This window comes from Eptatretus burgeri, unplaced genomic scaffold (genome assembly GCF_056783735.1).
Source record: "Eptatretus burgeri isolate ZD-2024b unplaced genomic scaffold, Ebu_testis_v1 Ebu_testis_scaffold_220, whole genome shotgun sequence".
NCBI lineage: Eukaryota > Metazoa > Chordata > Myxini > Myxiniformes > Myxinidae > Eptatretus > Eptatretus burgeri.
In genome coordinates this window covers 28,893-49,971 of record NW_028222170.1, presented here as the reverse complement: position 1 = coordinate 49,971, position 21,079 = coordinate 28,893, and the positions used below count along the sequence as shown (strand labels likewise).

At 47.9% G+C, this 21,079-nt stretch overlaps 1 protein-coding gene across 1 annotated transcript in view; it reads left to right on the top strand.

Moving 5' to 3' along the window:
• LOC147007381 (uncharacterized) overlaps positions 1–21,079 on the top strand; it is a gene marked incomplete at its 5' end in the record, with an annotated part of 42,512 nt that overhangs the window by 7,906 nt on the left and 13,527 nt on the right. The window contains one exon of the mRNA XM_085867216.1: positions 11,088–11,174. Coding sequence (XP_085723342.1) covers positions 11,088–11,174 — 87 coding nt within the window. The remainder of the gene's footprint in view (positions 1–11,087; positions 11,175–21,079) is intronic.

The window sequence follows — 21,079 nt, the reverse complement described above, 5'->3', positions numbered from 1 at the left end:
GTATGTTTTTGCTTCATGCATGTAACCCGGGTGATTTCTTTGTTGAAACAGCTGTTTGTTATCTATACACCGCCCAAATAAAAGGTATGTGTCAGAAGAACGTTTTGTATTGTTGCGAATTCGCGCCCGCCGGCGTGCGAGCGGCCACGTAACTCGAATTGCGGCACGTCGCCCACCGGACGGACAATTCTGTCGTGACCCTCTCGGACCAACGCCGGGAGCTAGTCACGGGTGGGCCTTTAGGCCTCACCACGATCGTGCCAATCGGCCCCCGCGTGGGATAGGGTTGTTCGCCAAATTCGACCTTCCTCAGTACCCACGCGGAGGATAGACCGGGCGATCGCACCTCGCCGCAGATCGACTCCGGACACGGGCCACTTAAGCAACCCGTTGCGTACTATCGGGATAACCGAGCGGTGTCAACGTCGGCCTCGACGGTTCGGAATAATTATCAGGCGTTTTAAGCCCACTACCAACCCTTTACGTGAAGCAATATGGAGATTCAATTAAAGAAAAGACGAAGCGAAACGGGAAAAACAGTTCAACATAATGCACATTTATTCCGCGGCACACGGAGAGCACACATACTGTATACAACTACAACAATTATGCACCAAAAGCAGATGCTACAAAAGAAACACAACAATGCAGATCTACTACCGACTACGCGAGCACATGGCAACACTTACATAGTTTTACTTTACAGACAGCGCCGACAACACATTTACTCAAAAGCAAAAGAAAAGGGCCACCCTCAAAGACAAGGGGGCAGATGGGGCCTGTGGGCCGCGAGACCGGGTGGATCCTTCCCGTGTCTTGTGATGAGCCGCAAATGTGGCGGCGCCCCGACTCCGCGCTCCTTCGCGGGTTTCGTTGGCACTGCTTGGAGTGGGGTGGGAACGGGGCCCCTTTTCGCACTATCTCAGCCCAGGGGGGAAAAAGGGGGGGATTGTTGATGCTCTGGGGAAAGAGGATAGCTGGCTTGCTTGGGTCCCGCGACGAGCAACTCCACTGCGAGCTCGTCGCCGACCGCCGTCTTCCTTGCCTTGGACCCTTGTCCGAGAGGTCACGATCTAGCGGTCGTGCTCGCGGCCGACGCCCGGCCCCGCAATAGTATGACCGCCTATCCATGAGAAATAAAACGTTCACACATGTGATGTCATAGGTCACATGGTTTGGAAGCCATATTGGATTTACCCTGAAACCGACAAAAATCTTCTTCTCCAGAACGACTGGACAGATTGAGGGGAAATTTCACAGGAATGTTCTCCAAGCCTTGGGTGTTAAAGTTTGTGAAGGAATAATTGAATCGTCACATGGTTTGGCAGCCATATTGCATTGAATAAAAATATTAAATTATGTTTTCTCTGGAACCGCTTAATCGATCAGCATGAAACTTCATATTAATGATCGAGTCGTGATGGGGAATATAGGTTTTAAATTTCAACCTGATCGGATACATGGTCTGGCAGCCAGAATTATTTAATTTTTTTGATCTGGGTTCTTTTTGATATACAGTACTCGGACGTGCCTGTACGTGCGTGCCCGTACCTGTGTGCCCGTGCGTGCAAAAAAAAAAACTTTCAAACCACGTGCCAGAAACAACATCCACACCAGGCCGTTCATTTGCTCTCGTAAACGACTACTGGATTGGGGCATTGTGTTTATCTATTAATGCGCATAAGAAATCGATAAATTATTCGAATACATTAAGTCATCATGATCCGGAAGTGGTGTGTGCCCGTACGGAATGTTCACATGCATTCCACGAATTATCGCTTGTATTGAAGTAACAACTGCTGTGATACTTACATACACAGAGTTAATTAAAATCAAAATTAAAATCAAGTTTACCTCCCTGTCTTTGCTTGCCATGACATTCGCTGCCATTGACCATTGCCACTCCTACGCCATGGTAACTAAGGCACCGATCCCCATGGTAACCAGCACTGCACGTGACGTCATCGTCGGCCGGCCGCTCACCGGCCTCTGCAGCCACGCCTATGCAGCAACGTGTCCTTTCATTGGTTGGTCAATAAATAGCCATAACTTGGGAACCACTTGTCCGATTTATATCAAATCTTGAAAAGGCACATCCACAAGGCACCAGTAATATAACTGGCAAGTTTCAATTAGATCGGACCAGTGGTTGTCGAGAAACAGCGGACACACACACACACACACACACACACACACACACACACACACACACACACACACACACACACACACACACTGCTGGAATTATAGATAGATATATTTTTTGAATAAGGCTGGCTTGGCTGTGCCTGGATGGGTTTGAGAGTAGAGGAGGAGCAGCTGAAATGTGAATCCTATCCACGTTCCTCCTGATGATTTCATCTGAGCTTTTGCTTGTTTGAGCTCCTTCTGATGACTCCAATGCAGGACTTTATCTGTTTGGTCTTTCATTTGATTATTCCCATGCTTTCGAAGAAAAGCGGGAATATTGTGATTGTCTCCGCCATCCATCCGTCCATCCGTCCATCCGTCCGTACGTCCGTCTGTCCTACCCTGTAACTCCTCATACACCGTTTGAAATAGGAACTTGAAACTTTGGGACATAGTAGATACATGTATGGGGAAGTGCACAACACTTTCGGATTTTTGATATGACCCCTCGGGGCCGGGCCAAGGGGTTGGGGTCATGGGGGTCGATTTAAAAAAAATGTATTTGCCATTGTACATGGTAAATTCTTTAATAAAGAACTTTCTTATGTGGCCCCCATGAGTGACATACAGTCAACACCGGGTGAAGTAGCGTGCGCCAGTAATCCGGCGACTCGAAGGCTTGGGTTGGAGGATCGCTTGAGGACGGGAGCTCTGCGCTGGGCCGTGCTATGAGAGGGTGTAGGGCAGCCCGGAATCATGACGAAACCCAATCCTTATCCCTGTGACGTAAGAGGCGACCATGGTTGCGTCAGGAAGGGCATCCGGCGTAAAACCTGTGCCAAATCAGTATGCGGATCATAATGGATGATCCGCTGTGGCGACCCCTAACGGGAGCAGCCGAACGACGAACAACAACAACATGACTGACAAACAGTCACAGGTTTTACTGCATTTATCTAATTGATTATGAATAATTATAATTAATATTATACACAGTTCATTCCTATGATTAATTTGCTGGACAGTGTTAAATTAATGTTTCATGAAATGTTGACATGCCTGCAATGACTTCTGATTGAGTAAACGTAGTAAGTCCTTGGTCATTAAACACATCAAATAGAAAAGAATAGTCAATCCATTTTGCAAGATAAAATTTCACCTGGCGTTAATGGGACAAAGCAGTGCACTCGGGAATATGTGATGGTGTGCCATGGACAACGTATTTCTAGTTCCGTATGATTTAGGCAGACGATGTAAATCTTAATTTTTTTTTAATAAAGTGTGTTTTCTTGCCTGTTTCTCTTTATTTTTGGTTGCATAGAAAGTTATTTTCTCCCAATGTAAACATTCGGTGTAGTTTAATATGGTTAAGATCATTGAGGTTGTGTCTTCTGCCCTCTCCACAAAATTTCAAATGTCACAAACACGTTTTCACTTTTCTCAGCGTGAAAATTTACACTTTTACAGTCTGCTATATGGAGCTTATAGTTCTTATGTGTGCACGTAGGATGCACCAGATCATCTCCTTGCAGTCTGTAAGCATACCACAAGAGTCATCCATAAGCACTGTTGTGAAACTCCATGTTTTTGCTTTTGTTATCAGATTTTGGAATGGGATGTTCTCGCGAATCTTGGAAAAGGACGGTTTGGAACCATATTGGACGCAAAGAAAGTTCACTCCGACAAAAGGTACAAGGATACACTTCCTGTTCTTTCCTTTCAGTTTCTTTGAGCTCGACCACAGCTCGTGGAAGAGTGTAAACACAGCCACTGTACAATCATTACCACTCCTGTGATGGTTGAAATTAGGTCATCGTCACGATAATTCACGGTCTGGTGTTTGTGTGTGGGTTTGTCATGCTCCTCCTCCTACAGTTCTGGGCTGATTACATTTAGACTTGCTACAAAGGAATAGGGTGACCCCAATTAGTGTGTCGGGTTATTTTTTTATCTTTGCCGGTGGTCTTTTGGAGGTGGGGCGAGGGATGGTATGCAAATTCTCCATGTAAATGTGTACCGTGTAGCGCCGCCTTCAGGTGGGGGAGGGTCTTCCAAGTCACATCATTTACAGCACAATATTCCTGTCGCCACATTTTCCAGTGCAATGAAGTGTTTGAGAAGAGAAGGTATGTTTTTGCTTCATGCATGTAACCCGGGTGATTTCTTTGTTGAAACAGCTGTTTGTTATCTATACACCACCCAAATAAAAGGTATGTGTCAGAAGAACGTTTTGTATTGTTGCGACCCGCGCCCGCCAGCGTGCGAGCGGCCACGTAACTCGAATTGCGGCACGTCGCCCACCGGACGGACAATTCTGTCGTGACCCTCTCGGACCAACGCCGGGAGCTAGTCACGGGTGGGCCTTTCGGCCTCACCACGATCGTGCCAATCGGCCCCCGCGTGGGATAGGGTTGTTCGCCAAATACGACCTTCCTAAGTACCCACGCGGAGGGTAGACCGGGCGATCGCACCTCGCCGCAGATCGACTCCGGACACGGGCCACTTAAGCGACCCGTTGCGTACTATCGGGATAACCGAGCGGTGTCAACGTCGGCCTCGACGGTTCCGAATAATTATCAGGCGTTTTAAGCCCACTACCAACCCTTTACGTGAAGCAATATGGAGATTCAATTAAAGAAAAGACGAAGCGAAACGGGAAAAACAGTTCAACATAATGCACATTTATTCCGCGGCACACGGAGAGCACACATACTGTATACAACTACAACAATTATGCACCAAAAGCAGATGCTACAAAAGAAACACAACAATGCAGATCTACTACCGACTACGCGAGCACACGGCAACACTCACACAGTTTTACTTTACAGACAGCGCCGACAACACATTTACTCAAAAGCAAAAGAAAAGGGCCACCCTCAAAGACAAGGGGGCAGACGGGGCCTGTGGGCCGCGAGACCGGGTGGATCCTTCCCGTGTCTTGTGATGAGCCGCAAATGTGGCGGCGCCCCGACTCCACGCTCCTTCGCGGGTTTCGTTGGCACTGCTTGGAGTGGGGTGGGAACGGGGCCCCCTTTTCGCACTATCTCAGCGCGGGGGAAAAGGGGGGGGGGATTGTTGATGCTCTGGGGAAAGAGTAGAACTGGCTTGCTTGGGTCCCGCGACGAGCGGCTCCACTGCGAGCTCGTCGCCGACCGCCGTCTTCCCTGCCTCAGACCCGAGATATTCGATCTCTTCCCCAATTCTCCTCAGCCGACTGGAGCAAACCACCTCGACCGCGCTCCCGGCTTCAGGCTTCCCCTCTCTGCAGCAAACCACCTCGACCGCGCTCCTGGCTTCAGGCTTCCCCTCTCTGCAGCTCCCCGACAGACTCTGAACCCCGACAGACTGCCACTCTCCAGACCCGACTTGACTCACGGCTCCACAGACTGCTCCTCTCCAGAACCGACTTGACTGCCTCGACCTTTTCTCCAACTCCCTACCCGCCCAGCGCTCGGCGCTTTATCGTCCGGCAGGAGAACCCCTATGCAAATTTCTGGATCAGAACGAGCTCGGGGGTGGAGCCACGCTCACCCATTGGACGGAGAAAAAGGGGCGTGAGTCTCCCCTGATCCACGAATTTGCATATATCGATTCTACTCCGACGCGCCTGGAGGCGGGGCCAAACCGCCCCGCGCTTGCTGATTGGACGGATCAGAAGTCGGCGTGTATCATTCCTGATCCGACTTCTCCTCGGAAAGGCCGCTATTTGCACCCGCGGCTCAGCGCGCGTCCCGCACGAAGCCAGGACAGCCTGACGCTCGGTGCCCACATGCGGTGCGGGAATGGCCGCAGAAGGAGAGGCAAAGGTGGTGGAGGGTTTAAAGTGCTGGTCCATGGCCATGGCGACGTTTGGAATGGCGGTGATGCGATGTTTGCGGGAGCGAGTTGTGAAGGTAAAGATCGTGGCTGTTGGCGTTGTTGTTGTTGTGAAGCGGCGTTGCGGTTGGTGGTTGTTGTGTGATGGCGGTTGAGACGTGGTTGGTTCAAAATAAAGATAGAACAGAAAAACGGCTATCGTAAAGGGTCGCAGCCCGAATGAATCACATTTATTCCCTCTAAACAACGGGTTTGGGGATAACTACACATGTACTTACAGAGATATCTCACCTACGGGACCTGAATGGTGGTTTGCGAATTTCCTCAACCGCAACAGTATGTTTGGAATAAGATCGCCCGTCAGGTGGGTACTCTGCTCATCTGGACTAATCTTGTGAAGCTGCCTTTCAAAATAATTATAATTAATCACACAGTTCTCATCGAGATACCCACATGTATGATGGAATATTTTAGCTTATCCCAATTTTTTTCCTCCTTCATCAGTTTCTGCATAAATGAAAATTCACAGAAAGTAAGAAAAATATCCGCTTGTTGTGGGCTGCAATTCCCACCCATGGGAATTCACTTAACCTGTTGAAACATTATCCCACAAAAAGACACAAAAGTATAAAATAAAATAAAATTTACAGCATCTTTAAACTTCTGCTTATCAAAACAATGAAAACTTGTCAATCAAGTTCAAAACCTTGTCAATCAGTTTGAAGAACGATTCCCTCACGAGTAATCCACATTTGTATAGAAAGTTAAAAAATCAAAAACTTCAACTGACTTGATATAAAGGTATCTAATTCTGTCTAAAAACTCGAAAGTATAATTTATGCTCCAGAAAGAGTTTATACCAGAATTCTTCTCAATTGTTTAATAATATTTCCTGAACTGTTCCAAAACAACTTGTAAGCCTGAGTGAACTAGAATACCGATAACTGTTTGGTGGAACACGACCTGGCACTCGCGATTAACCGACACTTGTACGGGTTTTTTAATGAAGAACTATGACGTATTGTTGCGAATCTGGAAGCCATGAGCACACAACATACAGGTCCTATAGATTAGTTATATCGGTAAGTACATGTTGCCAGTTAGGGTCCCGTCCCTGGTCTCATGGGTAATTAAATGTTCCTGCGCTGTGGAGTTATTTTAATAGTCAGGTTTTCTTTTCGTTTATTTTTACACCAACATCAACGCCGACCACACCGCATCATCCTCACCTTCACTTCGCTCACTTCACCTCACTCTGGCCGACGTCATGATGGGCGGAGTTCAAGGAGGAGCCGCGTGGCGGCCCTCGACCAATCAGCGTGCAACGAGTGAGGTGACCGTCGCCCGGCCAATCAGATCCTGCGACAGGAGGAAAGGGCTCCGCGTGATGTCACCACGCCCGGGCCAATCAAGGAGCTTGCCGCCCGTTTTTGGCCAGTGAGAGAGACGAAGAGCGATTTGTGCACCAAAACCTGCCAGTGAGAGAGGGAGGGTCGCGAGGAGGTGCCCCCCCTGAACAGGGGGTATAATTATCGGCACGGTCTGCGCGCATGGGGGTTCTGGTTCTGGCTAGAAGTGCGTGCACGGGGGTTCTGGTTCTGGCAAGAAGTTCGCTCAGGGGTTCTGAGGGTTCTGGCAAGAGGTGAACATCTGCACGCAAGGTGGTGGAGCGCAAAAGCGTCTGCGCACGAGGTGGTCGGGGCAACGGAGGGTCTTCTCCTGCCAGCTTTCGCCCTGTCGATTTCGTTCGCCTGGAGCCATGTCGTGAGGGCGTCTGGATCGTGCTCGGGGTCCAGTTCTGCCTCGAGGACCTGGTCCTTGAAGACCGCACGAGGCGGACAGGTCCAAGACAGGCCTCAATAAAGACCATTTTGGTCCGATTCTTTTGGGTGTGTGCGTATGTGTGTTTGTGGCGTCAATCTCTAAGTAGTGAATGGTATAAGTGCGTTGCTGTACATACGTGCATTTCTTTTGACCGGTTTAACTCTGCCCTTATGTGCTCCCCTCATATCCTCATTGTGAATTAATACCCCGATTGTTAAATATATCAGCTCGTTCATGTCTTTTCCTCCATTGGCTTAGTGTGCTGCGTGTTGGAGAATTAGCCAGGCTGTTGCTGCTATAACGGGATATTTGGGACCGACGGACCTCGGCGATAAACCGCTCGGATCACACACGGTTCAAGTACGCGAAACGGCTCGTTCCGTACGGGTGCCGTCGAGGGTGTGGAGAATCGGTAAATCGCCACATGGTCTCTAGTTATTTTGAAAATTGGCGAATAACCGCGTACCACGTGGTAGAAATATTGACCCTTCACGGTCCGATAAGGGACCCGTACTTCTCGGACTTTTCCGAAAAAGTACGATCGAAATTCCGGGTGATCGGTCGAGCCGACTCTGCTGCTCCATCTAGCGGTCGTGCTCACGGCCGACGCCCGGCCCCACAATAGTATGACCGCCTATGCATGAGAAATAAAACGTTCACACATGTGATGTCATAGGTCACATGGTTTGGAAGCCATATTGGATTTACCCTGAAACCGACAAAAATCTTCTTCTCCAGAACGACTGGACAGATTGAGGGGAAATTTCACAGGAATGTTCTCCAAGCCTTGGGTGTTAAAGTTTGTGAAGGAATAATTGAATCGTCACATAGTTTGGCAGCCATATTGCATTGAATAAAAATATTAAATTATGTTTTCTCTGGAACCGCTTAATCGATCAGCATGAAACTTCACATTAATGATCGAGTCGTGATGGGGAATATAGGTTTTAAATTTCAACCTGATCGGATACATGGTCTGGCAGCCAGAATTATTTATTTTTTTGATCTGGGTTCTTTTTGATATACAGTACTCGGACGTGCCTGTACGTGCGTGCCCGTACCTGTGTGCCCGTGCGTGCAAAAAAACTTTCAAACCACGTGCCAGAAACAACAACCACACCAGGCCGTTCCTTCACTCTCGCGTGCCCATACGTGCGTGCCCGTACGTGCAAACAAAAAAATTAAAAAAATAGAAAAACTTTCAAACCACGTGCCAGAAACAACATCCACACCAGGCCGTTCATTTGCTCTCGTAAACGACTACTGGATTGGGGCATTGTGTTTATCTATTAATGCGCATAAGAAATCGATAAATTATTCGAATACATTAAGTCATCATGATCCGGAAGTGGTGTGTGCCCGTACGGAATGTTCACATGCATTCCACGAATTATCGCTTGTATTGAAGTAACAACTGCTGTGATACTTACATACACAGAGTTAATTAAAATCAAAATTAAAATCAAGTTTACCTCCCTGTCTTTGCTTGCCATGACATTCGCTGCCATTGACCATTGCCACTCCTACGCCATGGTAACTAAGGCACCGATCCCCATGGTAACCAGCACTGCACGTGACGTCATCGTCGGCCGGCCGCTCACCGGCCTCTGCAGCCACGCCTATGCAGCAACGTGTCCTTTCATTGGTTGGTCAATAAATAGCCATAACTTGGGAACCACTTGTCCGATTTATATCAAATCTTGAAAAGGCACATCCACAAGGCACCAGTAATATAACTGGCAAGTTTCAATTAGATCGGACCAGTGGTTGTCGAGAAACAGCGGACACACACACACACACACACACACACACACACACACACACACTGCTGGAATTATAGATAGATATATTTTTTGAATAAGGCTGGCTTGGCTGTGCCTGGATGGGTTTGAGAGTAGAGGAGGAGCAGCTGAAATGTGAATCCTATCCACGTTCCTCCTGATGATTTCATCTAAGCTTTTGCTTGTTTGAGCTCCTTCTGATGACTCCAATGCAGGACTTTATCTGTTTGGTCTTTCATTTGATTATTCCCATGCTTTCGAAGAAAAGCGGGAATATTGTGATTGTCTCCGCCGTCCATCCGTCCATCCGTCCGTACGTCCGTCTGTCCTACCCTGTAACTCCTCCTACACCGTTTGAAATAGGAACTTAAAACTTTGGGACATAGTAGGTATATGTATGGGGAAGTGCACAACACTTTCGGATTTTTGATATGACCCCTCGGGGCCGGGCCAAGGGGTTAGGGTCATGGGGGTCGATTTAAAAAAAATGTATTTGCCATTGTACATGGTAAATTCTTTTATAAAGAACTTTCTTATGTGGCCCCCATGAGTGACATACAGTCAACACCGGGTGAAGTAGCGTGCGCCAGTATTCCGGCGACTCGAAGGCTTGGGTTGGAGGATCGCTTGAGGACGGGAGCTCTGCGCTGGGCCGTGCTATGAGAGGGTGTAGGGCAGCCCGGAATCATGACGAAACCCAATCCTTATCCCTGTGACGTAAGAGGCGACCATGGTTGCGTCAGGAAGGGCATCCGGCGTAAAACCTGTGCCAAATCAGTATGCGGATCATAATGGATGATCCGCTGTGGCGACCCCAAACGGGAGCAGCCGAACGACGAACAACAACAACATGACTGACAAACAGTCACAGGTTTTACTGCATTTATCTAATTGATTATGAATAATTATAATTAATATTATACACAGTTCATTCCTATGATTAATTTGCTGGACAGTGTTAAATTAATGTTTCATGAAATGTTGACATGCTTGCAATGACTTCTGATTGAGTAAACGTAGTAAGTCTTTGGTCATTAAACACATCAAATAGAAAAGAATAGTCAATCCATTTTGCAAGATAAAATTTCACCTGGCGTTAATGGGACAAAGCAGTGCACTCGGGAATATGTGATGGTGTGCCATGGACAACGTATTTCTAGTTCCGTATGATTTAGGCAGACGATGTAAATCTTAATTTTTTTTAATAAAGTGTGTTTTCTTGCCTGTTTCTCTTTATTTTTGGTTGCATAGAAAGTTATTTTCTCCCAATGTAAACATTCGGTGTAGTTTAATATGGTTAAGATCATTGAGGTTGTGTCTTCTGCCCTCTCCACAAAATTTCAAATGTCACAAACACGTTTTCACTTTTCTCAGCGTGAAAATTTACACTTTTACAGTCTGCTATATGGAGCTTATAGTTCTTATGTGTGCACGTAGGATGCACCAGATCATCTCCTTGCAGTCTGTAAGCATACCACAAGAGTCATCCATAAGCACTGTTGTGAAACTCCATGTTTTTGCTTTTGTTATCAGATTTTGGAATGGGATGTTCTCGCGAATCTTGGAAAAGGACGGTTTGGAACCATATTGGACGCAAAGAAAGTTCACTCCGATAAAAAGGTACAAGGATACACTTCCTGTTCTTTCCTTTCAGTTTCTTTGAGCTCGACCACAGCTCGTGGAAGAGTGTAAACACAGCCACTGTACAATCATTACCACTCCTGTGATGGTTGAAATTAGGTCATCGTCACGATAATTCACGGTCTGGTGTTTGTGTGTGGGTTTGTCATGCTCCTCCTCCTACAGTTCTGGGCTGATTACATTTAGACTTGCTACAAAGGAATAGGGTGACCCCAATTAGTGTGTCGGGTTATTTTTTTATCTTTGCCGGTGGTCTTTTGGAGGTGGGGCGAGGGATGGTATGCAAATTCTCCATGTAAATGTGTACCGTGTAGCGCCGCCTTCAGGTGGGGGAGGGTCTTCCAAGTCACATCATTTACAGCACAATATTCCTGTCGCCACGTTTTCCAGTGCAATGAAGTGTTTGAGAAGAGAAGGTATGTTTTTGCTTCATGCATGTAACCCGGGTGATTTCTTTGTTGAAACAGCTGTTTGTTATCTATACACCGCCCAAATAAAAGGTATGTGTCAGAAGAACGTTTTGTATTGTTGCGAATTCGCGCCCGCCGGCGTGCGAGCGGCCACGTAACTCGAATTGCGGCACGTCGCCCACCGGACGGACAATTCTGTCGTGACCCTCTCGGACCAACGCCGGGAGCTAGTCACGGGTGGGCCTTTAGGCCTCACCACGATCGTGCCAATCGGCCCCCGCATGGGATAGGGTTGTTCGCCAAATTCGACCTTCCTAAGTACCCACGCGGAGGATAGACCGGGCGATCGCACCTCGCCGCGGATCGACTCCGGACACGGGCCACTTAAGCAACCCGTTGCGTACTATCGGGATAACCGAGCGGTGTCAACGTCGGCCTCGACGGTTCCGAATAATTATCAGGCGTTTTAAGCCCACTACCAACCCTTTACGTGAAGCAATATGGAGATTCAATTAAAGAAAAGACGAAGCGAAACGGGAAAAACAGTTCAACATAATGCACATTTATTCCACGGCACACGGAGAGCACACATACTGTATACAACTACAACAATTATGCACCAAAAGCAGATGCTACAAAAGAAACACAACAATGCAGATCTACTACCGACTACGCGAGCACATGGCAACACTTACATAGTTTTACTTTACAGACAGCGCCGACAACACATTTACTCAAAAGCAAAAGAAAAGGGCCACCCTCAAAGACAAGGGGGCAGATGGGGCCTGTGGGCCGCGAGACCGGGTGGATCCTTCCCGTGTCTTGTGATGAGCCGCAAATGTGGCGGCGCCCCGACTCCGCGCTCCTTCGCGGGTTTCGTTGGCACTGCTTGGAGTGGGGTGGGAACGGGGCCCCTTTTCGCACTATCTCAGCGCGGGGGGGAAAAAGGTGGGGATTGTTGATGCTCTGGGGAAAGAGGATAGCTGGCTTGCTTGGTTCCCGCGACGAGCGACTCCGCTGCGAGCTCGTCGCCGACCGCCGTCTTCCTTGCCTTGGACCCGAGCTATTAGACCTCCTCCCCAAATTCTCCTCAGCCGACTGCAGCAAACCACCTCGACCGCGCTCCCGGCTTCAGGCTTCCCCTCTCTGCAGCAAACCACCTCGACCGCGCTCCTGGCTTCAGGCTTCCCCTCTCTGCAGCTCCCCGACAGACTCTGAACCCCGACAGACTGCCACTCTCCAGACCCGACTTGACTCACGGCTCCACAGACTGCTCCTCTCCAGAACCGACTTGACTGCCTCGACCTTTTCTCCAACTCCCTAAATTCGCCCAGCGCTCGGTGCTTTATCGTCCGGCAGGAGAACCCATATGCAAATTTCTGGATCAGAACGAGCTCGGGGGTGGAGCCACGCTCTCCCATTGGACGGAGAAAAAGGGGCGTGAGTCTCCCCTGATCCTCGAATTTGCATATATCGATTCGACTCCGACGCGCCTGGAGGCGGGGCCAAACCGCCCCGTGCTTGCTGATTGGACGGATCAGAAGTGGGCGTGTATCATTCCTGATCCGACTTCTCCTCGGAAAGGCCGCTATTTGCACCCGCGGCTCGGCGCGCGTCCCGCACGAGGCCAGGACAGCCTGACGCTCGGTGCCCACAAGTGGTGCGGGAATGGCCGCAGAAGGAGAGGCAAAGGTGGTGGAGGGTTTAAAGTGCTGGTCCATGGCCATGGCGACGTTTGGAATGGCGGTGATGCGATGTTTGCGGGAGCGAGTTGTGAAGGTAAAGATCGTGGCTGTTGGCGTTGTTGTTGTTGTGAAGCGGCGTTGCGGTTGGTGGTTGTTGTGTGATGGCGGTTGAGACGTGGTTGGTTCAAAATAAAGATAGAACAGAAAAACGGCTATCTTAAAGGGTCGCAGCCCGAATGAATCACATTTATTCCCTCTAAACAACGGGTTTGGGGCTAACTACACATGTACTTACAGAGATATTTCACCTACGGGACCTGAATGGTGGTTTGCGAATTTCCTCAACCGCAACAGTATGTTTGGAATAAGATCGCCCGTCAGGTGGGTACTCTGCTCATCTGGACTAATCTTGTGAAGCTGCCTTTCAAAATAATTATAATTAATCACACAGTTCTCATCGAGATACCCACATGTATGATGGAATATTTTAGCTTATCCCAATTTTTTTCCTCCTCATCAGTTTCTGCATGAATGAAAATTCACAGAAAGTAAGAAAAATATCCGCTTGTTGTGGGCTGCAATTCCCACCCATGGGAATTCACTTAACCTGTTGAAACATTATCCCACAAAAAGACACAAAAGTATAAAATAAAATAAAATTTACAGCATCTTTAAACTTCTGCTTATCAAAACAATGAAAACTTGTCAATCAAGTTCAAAACCTTGTCAATCAGTTTGAAGAACGATTCCCTCACGAGTAATCCACATTTGTATAGAAAGTTAAAAAATCAAAAACTTCAACTGACTTGATATAAAGGTATCTAATTCTGTCTAAAAACTCGAAAGTATAATTTATGCTCCAGAAAGAGTTTATACCAGAATTCTTCTCAATTGTTTAATAATATTTCCTGAACTGTTCCAAAACAACTTGTAAGCCTGAGTGAACTAGAATACCGATAACTGTTTGGTGGAACACGACCTGGCACTCGCGATTAACGGACACTTGTACGGGTTTTTTAATGAAGAACTATGACGTATTGTTGCGAATCTGGAAGCCATGAGCACACAACATACAGGTCCTATAGATTAGTTATATCGGTAAGTACATGTTGCCAGTTAGGGTCCCGTCCCTGGTCTCATGGGTAATTAAATGTTCCTGCGCTGTGGAATTATTTTAATCGTCAGGTTTTCTTTTCGTTTATTTTTACACCAACATCAACGCCGACCACACCGCATCATCCTCACCTTCACTTCGCTCACTTCACCTCACTCTGGCCGACGTCATGATGGGCGGAGTTCAAGGAGGAGCCGCGTGGCGGCCCTCGACCAATCAGCGTGCAACGAGTGAGGTGACCGTCGCCCGGCCAATCAGATCCTGCGACAGGAGGAAAGGGCTCCGCGTGATGTCACCACGCCCCGGGCCAATCAAGGAGCTTGCCGCCCGTTTTTGGCCAGTGAGAGAGACGAAGAGCGATTTGTGCACCAAAACCTGCCAGTGAGAGAGGGAGGGTCGCGAGGAGGTGCCCCCCCCCTGAACAGGGGGGTATAATTATCGGCACGGTCTGCGCGCATGGGGGTTCTGGTTCTGGCTAGAAGTGCGTGCACGGGGGTTCTGGTTCTGGCAAGAAGTTCGCTCGGGTTCTGAGGGTTCTGGCAAGAGGTGAACATCTGCACGCAAGGTGGTGGAGTGCAAAAGCGTCTGCGCACGAGGTGGTCGGGGCAACGGAGGGTCTTCTCCTGCCAGCTTTCGCCCTGTCGATTTCGTTCGCCTGGAGCCATGTCGTGAGGGCGTCTGGATCGTGCTCGGGGTCCAGTTCTGCCTCGAGGACCTGGTCCTTGAAGACCGCACGAGGTGGACAGGTCCAAGACAGGCCTCAATAAAGACCATTTTGGTCCGATTCTTTTGGGTGTGTGCGTATGTGTGTTTGTGGCGTCAATCTCTAAGTAGTGAATGGTATTAGTGCGTTGCTGTACATACGTGCATTTCTTTTGACCGGTTTAACTCTGCCCTTATGTGCTCCCCTCATACCCTCATTGTGAATTAATACCCCGATTGTTAAATATATCAGCTCGTTCATGTCTTTTCCTCCATTGGCGTAGTGTGCTGCGTGTTGGAGAATTAGCCAGGCTGTTGCTGCTATAACGGGATATTTGGGACCGACGGACCTCGGCGATAAACCGCTCGGATCACACACGGTTCAAGTACGCGAAACGGCTCGTTCCGTACGGGTGCCGTCGAGGGTGTGGAGAATCGGCAAATCGCCACGTGGTCTCTAGGTATTTTGAAAATTGGTGAATAACCGCGTACCACGTGGTAGAAATATTGACCCTTCACGGTCCGATAAGGGACCCGTACTTCTCGGACTTTTCCGAAAAAGTACGATTTAAATTCGGGGTGATCGGTCGAGCAGACTCTGCTGCTCCATCTTGCGGTCGTGCTCGCGGCCGACGCCCGGCCCCGCAATAGTATGACCGCCTATCCATAAGGAATAAAACGTTCACTCATGTGATGTCATAGGTCACATGGTTTGGAAGCCATATTGGATTTACCCTGAAGCCGACAAAAATCTTCTTCTCTAGAACGGCTGGACACATTGAGGGGAAATTTCACAGGAATGTTCTCCAATCCTTTGGTGTAAAAATTTGTGAAGGAGTAATTGATTGGTCACATGGTTTGGCAGCCATATTGCATTGACGAAAAATATTAAATTATGTTTTCTCTGGAACAGCTTAATCTATCACCATGAAACTTCACATTGATGATCGAGTCGTGATGAGGAATATAGGTTTTAAAGTTCAACCTAATCGGATACATGGTCTGGCAGCCAGAATTATTTAATTTTTTGATTTGGGTTCTTTTTGATGTACAGTTCTTGGACGTGCCCGTATGTGCGTGGCCGTACGTGCGTGGCCGTGCGTGCAAAAAAAAGAAACTTTCAAACCGCGTGCCAGAAACAACAACCACGCCAGGCCGTTCCTTCGCTCTCGCGTGCCCGTATGTGCGTGGCCGTACGTGCAAAAAAAAAAAAACAACTTTCAAACCGCGTGCCAGAAACAATAACCACACCAGGCCGTTCCTTCGCTCTCGTAAACTACGACTGGATTGGGGCATTGTGTTTATCTATAAATGCGCATAAGAAATCGATAAATTATTAGAATACAGTAAGTCATCACTATCCGGAAGTGATGCGTGTCCGTACGGAATGTTCACATGCATTCCACGAATTATCGCTTGTATTGAAGTAACAACTGCTGTGATACTTGCACACACAGAATTAATTAAAATCAAGTTTACCTCCCTGTCTTTGCTTGCCATGACATTCGCTGCCATTGACCATTGCCACTCCTACGCCACGGTAACTAAGGCACCGATCCCCATCATAACCGGCACTGCACGTGACGTCATCGTGGGCTGGCCATCATCGTCGGCTGGCCGCACACCGGCCTACGCAGCCACGCCTACGCAGCAACGTGTCCTTTCATTGGTTGGTAAATAAATGGCCATAACTTGGGAACCACTTGTCCGATTTATATCAAACCTTGAAAAGGCACATCCACAGGGCACCTGCAATATACCTGGCAAGTTTTAATTAGATTGGACCAGTGGTTGTCGAGAAACAGCGGACACACACACACACACACACACACACACACACACACACGCACACACGCACACACAAACATTGCTGGAATTATAGATACCAATACGTGCCCATAAAAAAATAATAATAATAATAAATAAATAAACCACACAGGCCGTTTCTTCGCTCTCACGTGCCCGTACGTGTGTGACCCGGAAGTTCGATATTATTCACAGTTACGATTATTCGCAATTTCGTTTTAATACCCAATTATTCAATTAGCGCCAACGTATTTTACCTTTTCGCAATGTTGTGTCAAGGAAAAACAAAAAGAGAAGAGAAGAGAGAGAAAAAAAATTACTTCCTGGTTCGGAGCACACCAGCACTCTGATCTTACCGAAATTTATACACTGTCTAATATGAAAATGATCATAACTTGGGCAATTGTGTTTATCTATAAATGCGCATAAGAAATCGAGAAATTATTAGAATACACGGTCATCACTCTCTGGAAGCCCGTCCTTTGTAACCCGCAATGGGGAACACGGCTGAGCTTATCTTCCTCATCGGCCACGCCCACGCAACAACGTGTCTTGTCATTGGTTGGTAAATAAATGGCCATAACTTGGGAAGCACTTGTCCGATTAATATCAAACCTTGAAAAGGCACATCCACAAGGCACCAGTAATATAACTGGCAAGTTTCAATTAGATCGGACCAGTGGTTGTCGAGAAACAGCGGACACACACACACACACACACACACACACACACACACACACACACACACACACACGCACACACGCACACACATACATTGCTGGAATTATAGATACCAATACGTGCCCATAAAAAATAATAATAATAATAAATAAATAAACCACACAGGCCGTTTCTTCGCTCTCACGTGCCCGTACGTGTGTGACCCGGAAGTTCGATATTATTTACAGTTACGATTATTCGCAATTTCGTTTTAATACCCAATTATTCAATTAGCGCCAACGTATTTTACCTTTTCGCAATGTTGTGTCAAGGAAAAACAAAAAGAGAAGAGAAGAGAGAGGAAAAAAATTACTTCCTGGTTCGGAGCACACCAGCACTCTGATCTTACCGAAATTTATACACTGTCTAATATGAAAATGATCATAACTTGGGCAATTGTGTTTATCTATAAATGCGCATAAGAAATCGAGAAATTATTAGAATACACGAAGTCATCACTCTCCGGAAGCCCGTCCGTTGTAACCCGCAATGGGGAACACGGCTGAGCTTATCTTCCTCATCGGCCACGCCCACGCAACAACGTGTCTTGTCATTGGTTGGTAAATAAATGGCCATAACTTGGGAAGCACTTGTCCGATTAATATCAAACCTTGAAAAGGCACATCCTCAGGTCCCCAGCAATATACCTGGCAAGTTTCAATTAGATCGGACCAGAGGTTGTCGAGAAACAGCGGTCACACACACAGACACACACACACAGAGATTGCTGGAATTATATAAATATATATATATATATATATATATATATATATATATATATATATATATATATATATATAAATATATATATATATATATATATATATATAAATATATATTGTTGTGGTTGAGGAAATTCGCAAACCACCATTCAGGTCCTGTAGGTGAGATATCTGTAAGTATATGTGTAGTTAGCCCAAACCCGTTGTTTGGAGGGAATAAATGTCATTCATTCGGGCTGCGACCCTTTACGATAGCCGTTTTTCTGTTCTATCTTTATTTTGAACCAACCACGTCTCAACCGCCATCACACAACAACCACCAACCGCAACGCCGCTTCGCAACAACAACAACGCTAACAGCCACGACCTTTACCGTCACAACTCGCTCTCGCAATCATCGCATCACCGCCATGCCAGGCGTCGCCGTGGCCAGGGACCGCCACAATGGACCCTCCACCGCCTTCACCTCTCCTCCTTCTGCCGCCATTCCCGTGTCGCTTGTGGGCACCGATCCTGGACTCGTGCGGGGCGCGCGCCAAGCGGCGGGTGCAGGGAGCGGCCTTTCCGGGGAAGGCGGATCGGGAATGATTCACGCCCACTTTTCCTCCGTCCAATGGGGGATTGTGGCTCCGCCCCCGAGCCGATCCTGATCCAGGAATCTGCATATGGTTTCTCCTGTCGCACTATAAAGCGCCGAGCGCGGAGCGAATCGGGAGAGTTGGAGAGGTGTGGCAGCGACAGAGAGTTGAGAGTTTCCGTTTCGGGCTCGAGTTGGAGAGGTGTGGCAGCGACAGAGAGAAGAGTTTCTGTTTCGGGCTCGGGCGCGTTGTGGCGGCGGCGAAGTCTGGCAGCAGCAGCGCAGCAGCCAAGACGGGGTTCGGAGTCTGTCGGGGAGCTGCGGAGAGGGGAGGCCGGGAACGCGGTCGAGGTCGCAGTGGAGTCGCTCGTCGCGGGACCCAAGCGAGCCAGATATCCTCTTTCCCCCGAGCATCAACAACCCCCCCTGTTTCCCCCCGCGCTGAGATAGTGTGAGAAGGGGGGCCCCGTTCCCACCCCATTCCAGGCAGTGCCAGCGAGGCCCGCGGAGTCGGGGCGCCGCCGCTATTTTGCGGCTCATCACCAGACGGGTAGGCTCGACGCGGTCTCGGCCCCAGGCCCGTCTGCCCCCTTGTCGTTGAGGGTGGCCCCTTTTTCTTTTGCTTTGGAGTATATGTGTTGTCGGCGCCGTCTGTGAAGTAAAACTGTGTAAGTGTTGCCGTGTGCTCGCGTAGTCGGTAGTAGATCTGCATTGTGTCTCTTTTGTTGCATTTGCTTTTTGTGCAGAATTGTTGTGTTTCTTTTACATTTGCTTTTGGTGCATAATTGTTGTAATTGTATATGTGTGCTTTCCTTTTGCCGCGGAATAAATGTGCTTTATGTTGAACTGTTTTCCCATTTCGCTTCGTCTTTTCTTTAATTGAATCTCCATCTTACTTCACGTAAAGGGTTGGTCGTGGGCTAAATACGCCCAATAATTAATCGGAACCGTCGAGGTTGACGATAACACCGCTCGGTTATCCCGATAGTACGGAACGGGTCGCTTAAAGTGGCCCGTGTCCGAAGTCGACCTGCGGCGAGGTGCGATCGCCCGGTCTACCCTCCGTGTGGGTACTTAGGACGGTCGAATTTGGCGAACAACCCTATCCCACGCGGGGGGCCGATTGGCACGATCGTGGTGAGGCCGAAAGGCCCACCCGTGACTAGTTCCCGGCGTTAGTCCGAGAGGGTCAGGACGGAATTGTCCGTCTGGTGGGCGACGTGCCGCAATTCGAGTTACGTGGCCGCTCGCACGCCGGCGGGCGCGAATTCGCAACAATATATATATATATATTTTTTTTTTGAATAAGGCTCACTTGGCTGTGCCTGGATGGGTTTGAGAGTAGAGGAGGAGCAGCTGAAATGTGAATCCTATCCACGTTCCTCCTGATGATTTCATCTTAGCTTTTGCTTGTTTGGGCTCCTTCTGATGACTCCAATGCAGGAATTTACCTGTTTGGTCTTCCATTTGATTTGAATTGAATCTATTTTAATCCCATTCCATATTAAATGGAATAACAATGAGAAATGTCATGGGGGTCAGGGTCAGGTGTCCAATCAAAGTGGGGTTGCATCAAAGCGAGACGTCTTGGTACCTGGTCAAAACTGCCATCTAATCAGTTATGAAGTGGCATTTCTAACAAGTTCTGATGATGGTCTGCAATCTCTGATTGTTCTTTCTCGTTCTCAATGTAAATGTGTACGTATACTCATAGTACATTGCCTGGGGGGAGTGGGGTCGTTGAGCATGACCAAAGGCCCCTGTCGTTATTCTCAGGCAGCCTGACCGTACCTGTCCATTTTGTAGTGGATTCCTGGTGATATTCCTGGTGACACAACACAATATGTGGTTGTTCTGAGGGACACAGCACAGCACTGCAAATTGCAATTGCATCTCGACATCGTTTTAGTGGGGCAATTCACCCGTCCTCAAGGATGGGTTCTTTACCACTTTATTTTAACCCACGGAGGCTTCATATCCAATTATTGAGGTGATAGGGTTTGTTTTTCGGCTCACAAAAAACTTTTCTATTATACCACAATTTATTTTGTGAATCAAAATGGATTTTATAATTTTTTCGTCAAGCCTCAGTCATTACGTCAGTTAATGCTTGTTGGAATATGCTTATTATGTTAATGTAATTATTGA